Source organism: Magnolia sinica, chromosome 12, assembly GCF_029962835.1.
Source record: "Magnolia sinica isolate HGM2019 chromosome 12, MsV1, whole genome shotgun sequence".
Lineage (NCBI taxonomy): Eukaryota > Viridiplantae > Streptophyta > Magnoliopsida > Magnoliales > Magnoliaceae > Magnolia > Magnolia sinica.
The window spans coordinates 82,598,180-82,609,819 of NC_080584.1; the positions used below are offsets into that span (position 1 = coordinate 82,598,180).

At 40.1% G+C, this 11,640-nt stretch overlaps 1 protein-coding gene across 1 annotated transcript; it reads right to left on the bottom strand.

Moving 5' to 3' along the window:
- Positions 1-9,053: 9,053 nt before the first annotated feature.
- LOC131220336 (agamous-like MADS-box protein AGL61) lies at positions 9,054-9,920 on the bottom strand. The gene has a single exon (XM_058215283.1). It carries the CDS (start codon positions 9,918-9,920, stop codon positions 9,054-9,056), a length of 867 nt encoding a protein of 288 aa, XP_058071266.1.
- Positions 9,921-11,640: the final 1,720 nt, after the last annotated feature.

Here is an 11,640-nt window from a genome sequence, read left to right on the forward strand (position 1 = left end):
TAAATAAATATTACTGTGGGGCATAACTAGGAAAACGGATGGACAGCATGGGTAAGACATAATCAGTAGGCTATAGTGTACTAACTGAAGAACCAAAATGTATTGCGATCATGCGTATGCACACGAGCCAGCTATCCTCGTTGTTCGTTAGGTGGCACTCACCGTCTACTGAAAATGAAATGGCGGGGACCCTTGCAACCCCATTCTACGCAGGGCGTAAAACACTCAAGCTCTGTGGGGCTCACCTTAGTGTATGTATTTTATCCCACCGTCCATCCATTTTGCCAGCTCATTGTAAGTCATGCATATCCAAAGCTCAAGTGGACCACCAATTGGAGTTTATGTTTATGATTATTTCACCAATAAACAAGTATCCACCAATCAGAGTTTCTGATTAATTATTTCACTAATCTGATTTTTAGATTAGAATTTAATGACAGCAATTTTTACAATTTAGATGGTTTACATTAAGTTAATATATGCAAATTATATTATCTCTAAGTTCTTGCGCATCAAGCATCATATGCCGTCAGAGTATCAAATAACTCTCCTCATGTTTCCCATACCATATCAGCATAGCCCTGGTTCAGCCCCATCATCAAAGGATTATAATGCGAATATTTATTATTTTATTCATTTTTATTGCACGTATATATGGTCCCAACAAGTAGATGGATCATATCTTTTATTGGGTTTATTTATGTTTAAATAATGATCTTAACCGCCCATATTAAAGATCATTGATCAAATGGTTAATATTTGTCAGATGGTTATGATATTCACATGATAACCCTCTGATTATGGGGTTAGACCAAGTGCATGCACCTACATTCGATAGATATGGTGCACATGCACACTGATTTAATGGGTATTGCCTCTAAAGTGGGCCCTGCTGTTTAAACACACAAACACAATCCCTTCTTTAGCTTCTCGTGCTTTCTTTGAAACCGTACATATTGTGCACTTATGTATTACAATTCATTTAGATGTAGAGGAAAATTTCTTATTCTCCTAGATCCTAACTTCCTCATCCAAACCGTCGTGACACGAAGATGCCTCTATGTCACGTGACATCACATTCCAAATCCCAACCTCCTTCACCTTCAAACTTTCCTCACGTGAACAAGCCTTCACTGCACATGACAGCACAACCTCCCTCAATTTCTCCAATTTGGACAGAAATATCTCCAGCTGGCAAACATCAGTACCCTCAAATCTCAATATCCAAATCTCGCCATCAACAACTAGCTTTTCCTTCTTTTAGTAGACTATTCTTCTTCACCTCTTCCTCGAGCAACTGCTAAACATCAGCAAGATACTGATTTAGATCATCGAGATGGACATCAGAATGGGATGATCCAACGGCTGAGGAAGAAGAAGGAGACTTCAGCTGCTGCATTTTCTCAAGTACCGATCGAGTGCCCATGTGGCAAGGGGGTGTATGGATGGATGGATGATGCGTAAAACATTTTACTGATTTGACGATTAATAAACACGGACTCATGATGTTGGAATTGAACGGTGAGGAAAAGATCATACTACCAGTTCAAACTAACATTTACCTTTAACAAAGTTGAAAAATCATATGAATGGTCTAGATCACCAGATATGGGCCTCAATTGTACAAAAATGGATGATGCATGAGTATTTATGGTCCAATGCATCCGGACCATATAATGCCTAATATCTTCCATAATTTCACTCCCTATATTAGTTTTCACCATCCATATAATAGACAAATACTCTCAGAATAAAACGATCGACTGGATTTTATTATTTATGTTTTCACCAATAGGTAGTGTTTACTAGGGATTACAAATTTGACGTGTTGAGATGTGGAGTCACATCTGGACAAGGCTGCTCAACTGATCGAGTGGGCTGCTAGACCAGTTGAGTGGCCCACTCGACTAGTCGAGGATTCGTTCAACTCAAAGTCCAGCGAGCTATAGTTTTTTGGGTCCGAGGTGCTCGACTGGTCAAGGGTCCGCTCGAACAGTCGAGGTGCCTGCTTGACCAGTCGAGGTTACGCATATTCGTTTGCAGATTTGATGTGGACTGCGTAAATTTGATGCGGTTTTTGCAGAGGTGCGAAAGGGAAGTTGTCTAAATTATAAATAGGGGTCCCTAGGGCTATTCTAGGATAATGAGAGTTATTCTAAGGTGTATGCTAAAGGTTTTTTCTATACATCCAAGGGGAAAAGGTTAGTATATTACTTGTAATCTCAATTTTCTTCAAAGTGGAAGTTTGCACCCGTGATTTTTTTACCCTTGTTAGGGTTTTTCCACGTATATTTTATCTTGTGGTTTGTTTTGTATGCTTTGATTCTATCTTTAGATTATATTTCTTCTTATTTATCGTTTGTGGGTGAGACCGGAGATTAGATCTCGATTCATTGCGTTGTTGGCATGCTGCACAATAACTGGTATCAGAGCTATTGGTTTAGTTCAAGTGGGAGCGATGACGGAAGAAGGGAAGACTAGAATTGAGAAGTTTGATGGTTCAAACTTTACCTTCTGGAAGATGCGGATGGAGGATTATCTGTATCAGAAGGACCTCAAGGAGGAAAAGAGAAGAAACCAAAGAAGATGACAGATGATTAATAGTCTTTATTAGATCGCAGGGCTTTAGGAACGATCTGACTCCCTTTGTCTAAGAGCGTCGCCTTCAATATATCCAAGATGAAGACCACAAAAGAATTAATGGAAGCCCTAGCTAGGATATACGAGAAACCCTCAACGTCCAATAAGGTTCATCTTATGAAACGATTATTCAACATGAAGATGTCAGATGGTGGGAGCATGGCTGAACATCTAAACGAGTTCAATACAGTCACGAGCCAATTGGAATCTGTTGGCATTATTTTTGAAGACGAGGTAAAGGCGTTATTGATCTTGTCCAGTTTATCAAACAGTTGTGATGGTTTGGTGATTGTTGTAAGCAATTCTTCAGGGTCGACAAAGCTGAAATTCGATGATGTAGCTGGTCTAATTCTCAACGAAGAATCTAGAAGAAAGGCATCAGGAGTTTCAGGGGATTCGGGGAATGCTCTAAATGTTAAAGGAAGAGGAAGATCGTTGAACAAAGGAGGAAATAAACACGGACGTTCTAAGTCGAGCAAGAAGTCGAATGGACCGAAAGACAAAGATGGGTGTGGCATTACGGAAAGAAGGAGCACATGAAACGAGATTATAGGGCGCTTAAGAAACAAGGAGGAAGCTCTTAAGGCGGGAAGGATTCAGTGAATCTATCTAAGGAAAGTGACACAGAGGCATTGATCTTATCTCTTGATACAAGGAATGAGTCTTGAGTTATAGACTCAGGTGCCTCGTTTCACGTCACTTCGTGTAAGGAAGTTATACATGATTATGTGTCAGGTGACTTCGGGAGAGTCTACCTGAGTGATGATGAGCCGTGTAGTATTGTTAGAAAGGGAGATGTTCATATAAGTCAGAAAGACGGAACGACGTTGAAATTGAAGGATGTCAGACATGTACCGAGTTTGAGATGAAATTTAATCTCAATGGGGCAGTTGGTCGATACAAATATGTGACGATATTCACCAGTGATTCCTGAAAGATCACAAAAGGTGCCTTAGTGATATCTCGAGGAAAGAAGGAATGTACTTTGTACGTGACTTCAAGATTGTATAGTTCACTTGCAGTCACATCATGAAAACTAGACATGCTCTAAAGACACATTTGTTGGAGCTTGTACACACTGATGTGTGGGGACCGGCACAGGTATCATCTCTTGGTCGGTCATGTTATTTTATTTCTGTTATTGATGATGCTAGTAGAAAACTGTAAGTCTAAGCATAAATCTAATGTATTTGATGTATTTAAGAAGTGGAAAGTAATAATATAAAACGAGACAGGTAAAATAGTAAAATGTCTCAGATCAGATAATGAGAGAGAATATTGTGATAAGAGGTTTGAGGAGTATTATGTAACAAATGGAATCAAACATTAGAAAATGATTCTAAGGACACCGTAGCAGAACGGTGTGGCTAAGCGCATTAATAGGATATCATTAAGCACGCCAGGAGCATGAGGTTACATGTAGGGTTGTCTAAGACATTTTGGGTAGATGCTATGAATACTACCGTATATCTTATTAATAGAAGTCCCTCAGCACCATTAGATGGTGGGCTACCAGAAGAAACATGGATTGGGAAAGAAGTAAACCTTACACATCTCAAAGTGTTTGGTTGCACTTTATATGTTCACATTGATGCAGAGCACAAAAATAAGCTGGATGCAAAGTCCAAAAGGTGCACGTTTATAAGCTACGAGCAACATGATTTTGGCTACCATTTTTGGGATACAGAAAAAAGGAAAATTATCAGAAGCAAAGACGTAGTCTTCAATGAAAAATAATGCATAAGGACAGTGTGCAGCAAAATAAGGCTGATGAAAAAGAATTCGTAGAGTTGAAAGAGTTACCGGACACGGGTGTTACAGCGCACCAGGATGAACATGCACAAGAGCATAGTGAGGCAGAGCCGTAGACACCGGTTGTGAAGAGGTCTACTCGGGAGAGAAGACCCACGATACAATACTCACCCTCCTTACATTATCTACTACTGACAGATAATGGTGAACCAGAGTATTTTGAAGAGGCATTAGAGTCAGATACACAGGTTAAGTGGGAGTAGACCATGGATGATGAGATGGACTCTCTTGAGTCTAATCGTACATGGGAGGTAGTCACTCTACCTAAGGGTAAGAAATCTTTTCATAACAAGTGAGTTTACAGACTGAAGGAGGAGTACAATGGTTCGAAACGGTACAAGACTAAATTGGTTGTGAAAGGGTTCCAACAAAAGACAGGTATCGACTTCACTGAAATATTTTCACTAATGGTGAAAATGTCTACAATTTACATAGTCTTGAGTATAGTGGCTACAGAGTACTTACATCCAGAACAGTTAGATGTTAAGACAGCCTTTTTTATGGGGACCTTGAAGAAGAGATATATATGCATCAGCCGACAGGATATGTGGCACCAAGAAAGGAGAACAAGGTGTGTAGACTAAAGAAGAGTCTGTATGGCTTGAAGCAGGCCCCGAGGCAGTGGTACAAGAATTTTGATAGTTTCATGTCGAGAAACGGTTTTGGGAGATGTCATGCAGACCACTGTTACTATTTGAAGAAGTTTGATACGTCGTACATCATCCTTCTTCTGTACGTTGATGATATGCTTGTAGCTAGATCAAGCATGAAGGACATCTCAGATCTCAAAAGACAACTGTCCAGAGAATTTGCCATGAAGGATTTAGGAGCTGAAAAATAAATCTTAGGCATGAGGATAAAGCGTGACATGGAAACTAAGAAACTAGTTTTATCACAGGCAGAGTACATAGCCAAGGTACTTGATCGATTCAGTATGGGAGGTACTAAGCCGGTTAGCACTCCATTGGCCAACCATTTCAAGCTTTCTAAAGAGCAAGGTGCGAAGACGCGGGAGGAATGAAACTACATGGCTAAAGTCTTATATGCGTCAGCTATTGGGAGTCTCATGTATGCTATGGTGAGCATGAGACCAGACATTGCTCAAGCAGTGAGAGTTGTTAACAAGTTCATGAACAACCCCGGGAAGGAACATTAGGAAGCTATAAAGTGGATCTTTAGATACCTGGTAGGTACTAAGGATGTAGGATTGTGTTATGGAGGATCGAAAATCAAGTTATAAGGCTACAAGATTCAGATTTAGCAGGAGATATCAACAGTAGAAGAAACACTACAGGATATGTCTTTACTCTGGATAGTGCTGTAGTCAGTTAGGTCTCTCAGTTACAGAAGATAATATTTATCAATACAACGGAAGCAGAATATGTTTCAGCTATAGAAGCATGCAAGGAGATGGTGTGGATGCAAGGTTTCATGGAAGAGTTGGGAAAGAAGCAAGCAGATTGTAAGCTGTACAGTGACGGTCAGAGTGCAATACACTTAGCTAAGAATTCAGCCTTTCATTCAAGGACCAAGCATATTAACATCAGATATCACTTCATACGTTCGTTACTGGAAGATGAATCGATTTCTTTGGAGAAGGTTCATATAAGTGAGAATCCTGCGGTTATACTGACCAAGGTGGTCACAAGAGAGAAGTTGAAGCTCTGTTCAGCTTTGATTGGTCTTTAGGCTTAAAGATGGAGAGGTAGTGCACTCCGGATGTAAAAGACGAAGGATTATGGTGATATGTCTCCAAGTGGGAGATTGTTGAGGTGTGGAGCCACATCTGGACAGGGCCGTTTGACCAGTCGAGTGGGCAAGTCCAGCGAGCTGCAGTTTTTTGTGTCCGAGGTGCTCGACCAGTCAAGGGCCATGATTAGGGTGATATTTTGAGGCGATTTTCGTAGAAGTGTGAAAGGAAAGTTGCTTAAACTATAAATAGGGGTCCTTAGGGCTATTCTAAGGTAATGAGAGTTATTATAAGATGTATATTAAGGGTTTTTTCTATACATCCAAGGGGAAGAGGTTAGTATATTGTTTGTAATCTTATTTTTCTTCATAGTAGAAGTTTGCACCCGTGGTTTTTTTTACCCTTATTAGAGTTTTTCCACATATATTCTATCTTGTGGTTTGTTTGGTATGCTTTGATTTTATCTCTATATTATATTTTTTCTTGTTTATAGTTTGTGGGTAAGACCGGTGATTGAATCTCGGTTTACTGCGTTATTAGAGTACCATGCAACATGACGGTGGGATCAACTATAACATTTCCTCACTCTCATCAGTCACATAAGACATTAACAGCCGTTGGAGTGTATATCAACGCAACCCATACTCATTACTTTTTCAAAGCGAGTCATGGGTTTGCCAAGGAGAGGAGCTGCTGGATACTCCAGCAGTTTGACATTTTGTACGCATGTGCGCTCAGAAACTGTATGGGTCTCATGCATCCACCTTAATCCAACCGTCCAATTTTTACTGAATAAAAACCATAGTTTTTTTTGTAAGCTACAGCCCTCCAATTAATGTCCATAAATCTACCATTCAGTTGGTCAAATCAGCGTAATCATGTATGTAAAAACCAACTCCAGTATGTTTCACAAATTGGACGGTCCAAAATATCTTAATTATAAGCCAAGCATACAAATATATAACGCCTACGAATCAATTATAGCACCCTGCTAGAGTTTAAAAGTTTTCTCGTACAACCATCTGTGAATCTTCCGGACGGGGTTTGGTTAATACCTGGCTGTCCCAAGCTCGGGACTGGCTGAGGCTCTGACGGCCACTGTGATGTATGTGTTTCATCTACACCGTCCATTCATTTTTTCAGATCATTTTAGGTTATAAGCCCAAAAATTAAGTAGATCCAACGCCCAAGTGGACCACCCGAAGGAAGCAAAGTGATAATGATTCCCACCGTGGAAACCTTCCTAGGCACCACCGTAATGTTCATTAGGTGAAAACACAAATTTCAATTTGATCCAAGACTTCCGTAGCCCCTACTATGTTTTTAATGGTTGGAGTTTAATCCCCACTGTGTGGTCCACTTGAGTATTATATCTGACTCATCATTGGGATCATACCATAAAATGTACTGAAAAAAAATGGATGAACGGCAAGGATAAAACCTTACATCACGGTGGGCCCCACGGATCCTCTTCCTGAATTTTGATTCTGTCCAGGCGGGGGCAAGAACGACTGGAACCCTGCAACGCTGGTCAATGCAGGGCGTAAAACACTAGATGTCTGTGGGGCCTACATGTTGTATGTGTGAAATCCATTCCATTCATTAGGTTTTATCGTTGAGTCTGTGAACTGGGGCCAAAAATCCGCTAGATTCACAGCTCGATCGATGTGGAATGATGGGGATGGGATGCCGACCGTAGATTTGTGCGTGGTGTCAGTATTGTGTTCGTTCGTGATCAACTCAATGAATTAGGTGAAACTCGCTGCTGCCACGAAGTGAAGGTACAAAAAATCATCCTGGTTTTAAGGTTTTGGTAAAAACATTGTGTTGTACTCATTTGTATATCCCACTGGAAGTTTTTTATTTTATATTTTGGCTGATCTTCTGCACATACGGTTCTAACAGGGTTTCCTACCCGATGGACGGATTGGATTAATTTAATTTACACGTACAGTATAGAGGGCGGAGAATCTTTGGTACTCATGCTTGGTGATAGATGATACGCAGGTACTTAAATATTGCATACGTGGCTATAAATAATCCAGGTGAAACCCTATATATAAGGGGTAGTAGCTTAAATGTATGAATGGTCCTTTTAAGTACAAAACATATTTCGTCGGCTGCTACACAAATATCATCCTGATAAGATGATCCAATACATCCTTGATTTTTGCATTGTCTTTTTAAGGTTATTAATGGATGGGATGACTTTGATTTCTTGACAATTATTCATGGTGGGTCCTAACAAATCGATGGATCAAATTGTTGATTGGATTTATTTATGTAAATTATCTTATCCACCCATATTAAAGACCATCGATTAAAGGGTTTATATTCTTCAGATAAGTGTGATCTTTACTAAACCTAGTGATCAACGGTCTATATGAATGAATTTGTAATGCATGACAATTAACCAATTTCTCTAAAAGCTCGAATTGATAGAGGATGACGAATTAATCATTTATCTCATACCTCAGGTGAGTTAAGTCATCTGCCAAATCCTCCTCATGGGTTTCACCCTCCCGTGGACTCCAAATTCATGGATTCTACTTCAAACAAGTCATCCATCTCACACGGCCACAAATTTATAAATTATGCAGGCGGTCCACCTCGAGTGTGCCCCTGCAATCCACAGGCCACCCCAAGTGTGCCCCTGCATTAATTTGACTCTCTAAGTATCCCAATTTAACACAAGTGGCCCTACGGGTAGATACAGTGCATGAACTCTCATTTAGACCCTACACATGATAAATTCATTAGAGGAAAAGGTGAACTCATTTGAACTTTTGATGACATTTTATTGTATATTGACAGTAATAATAAAACAATAAAACAAGGTGATGAAATAAAATAATCCACCTCCAAATAAAAAATATATAAAATAAAAGAAGAAAATCACCATGACACCCTTTTAGAATAAAAATTCCTCATCTCCAATCAAAATGCTGTTTTTGGAACTCCCAAACCCAGCCTCCTCTTTCAGACTCTGTTTATCCCAAAACCCAACCTCCTCCTCCAAACACTGCTTACCCCAAAACCCTACCTCCTCTTCTAAATCCTTCTTGCTCGAAGAAGCCTTCATGTCACGTGAAACCATATCCCAAAACCCTACCGTCTCCTTCTCCAAACCCTCAGAAGCCTTCATGTCACGTCCAACTTTCTCCTTCTTCTCTAAACCCTCAGAAGCCTTCATGTCACGCGTAACTTTCTCCTTCTTCACCAAACCCTCAAAAGCCTTCATCTCACGTGCAACTTTCTCCTTCTTCTCCAAACCCTCCTCAGAGATAGCCTCCACAACACGTGATGCCACAACTTCCCTGAATTTTTGCAATTCTGATAGAAACGTCTCCAGCTGGCCCACATCAAGATCCTCAACATCCAAATCCCACCATCCCCGTTTAGGGTTTCCTTCCTTTAGTCGACGATTCTTCTCCACATTTTCATCGAGCTGCCACTGGATGTCGAAAAGACGTTGATTTAAACCATCAAGATGGGCAACGGAATGAGACGATCCAAGGGCTGATGAGGAAGGAGAGGGAAAGTTGTCATTGCTGCCGCTGCATTGTTCGATGTACCGATCGATGACGGAATCGAAGGATGGATGACCGAAGGTGAAGGGATTACCGGCCGGAGAGAAAGCGAGAATGGCAATGTGGGAGCCTCCGAGAGAGCATAGGTCAAAAGCTTTCTTGAAAAGACCCTGTCTTCTTTTCGAGAAACAAACGAGAAGAGATGATTTCTTTTCGATTTTCGCCATTGGAATTTTTCTCTTCCCCATCTCTCTTTCAATCTTTCAATCTTCCTTTTTATGGTTTTCTTGGAAGGTAAGATGAAAAGAGAAGAGAAGAGAGGAAGAGCGTGTAGAAGTTTCAATTTTCGCATATACAGCCGTACTTATACGGGACGCGGATTTCCTGCGAAAGCCTTTCGCGTGAAGTTCCTGCGCAAGGATGCTGGGTGGGGCCCACCACCATGTTTTTGGGAAATATACTCCGTTCATCCGTTTGGTGAGCTCATTTTGGGAAAATCGACCAAAATCGAGGTGGTTCCAAAACTAATGTGCGCCACACCAGAGGGAAATTTGGGGAAAGAAATACCTACCGTTGAAACCTTCCTGGGCTCCACCTTGATGTTTATATGCCATCCAAACCGTTTATAAGGTCATTATCACAGGGATGAAGTGAAAATACAAAAAATTTAGCCTGAAACAAAGCTTTTATGGTCATAAGAATGTTTCAACGGTTCTCACTGAATCCCTACTGTTTCCTCTCGTGTGACCCAATTGAGTCTTGCATCCACTCATTTTCTGTTGCTTGTACTGAAATTAGCTTGCAAAACGGATGAACGGAGTATATTTTCCAAAAACATGCTGGTGGGTCCCACCCAGCATCCTTGCGCAGGAACTTCCTGCGAAAGGCTTTCGCAGGAAATCCGCGTCGTCTCTGCATAAAACTGTCAGGTTCTGTCGGGCCCACATATTGGGCCCGACGAAGCCCACGGCCAGCTCATTAGTTAAATGTTTGGGATTTGGACCGCTATACTACTTTCTCTAACGGCCTACTTTTGGAGGAAAAAAAAAAAACTTTGATACTCGGCACAATGATGAATGATACGCAGGCACTTAAGGCAGACCGCACAGATTTTGATCACAAGCTTAGATGTATGGTTAACAAAACATTAATCTTAAGGAACAATTTTAGACATCAATCACAATCTCTATAATTCTTAGACCGTCTATTTAATGGACAAATTCCTTATGAATAGGTGAATCGATTAGATTTTATTTTTACCAAATACGTGATTTTTGTTAGGGATTACAAGATGGACGGTTTGGATCAACCATACCACTCTTCTCTCGTCTTATTAATTGTTATTTTTCAGTACATCCGTTTATTAATGTTCCATAAATCGTCTATTCCTGTGATGAAATTGACGTAACATCCTATGAAGAAAACATCTCAAGTATGTTCCACAATTTCAACAGTTCAATATATGTTTAATGTTTGCCATGTATATAAATTTCTAGTGCCCGTGTATGGATTATAATACCAAGTCAGAGTATCAAAAAAAACATTTAAAAAATAATAATAATAAATAAATCTTTTAAAATTAGAAGAATTTCTGAGAAATCGCGACCTGCTAACGGGCAGTTGTCATTATTTCAAGGAGGATAATCTCATCATGCGGGAATAACGGGAATATACAGGCTGCTATCTTCTAAGGGTACACTTGCAATGAGAATGTGTGTAAATCGTGACTGTTCATCTAAGTGGGTACTGCTATCGGATGACTATAACCGTTTAGAAAGTGTCCTTGAAAGATATTGTAGTCAAGGAAATATATCAATTGTCAAAAATTAAGTTCGGATGAATGAATAAACTGACAGATATGATTGACTATTTAGTGTCATTTTTGAAGCATTGGCTACGATAATGAGGCCCACTAGATGGAGAGTTCTGATTGACATATCACAGTTCCATTTGTTATGTGAAGAGACT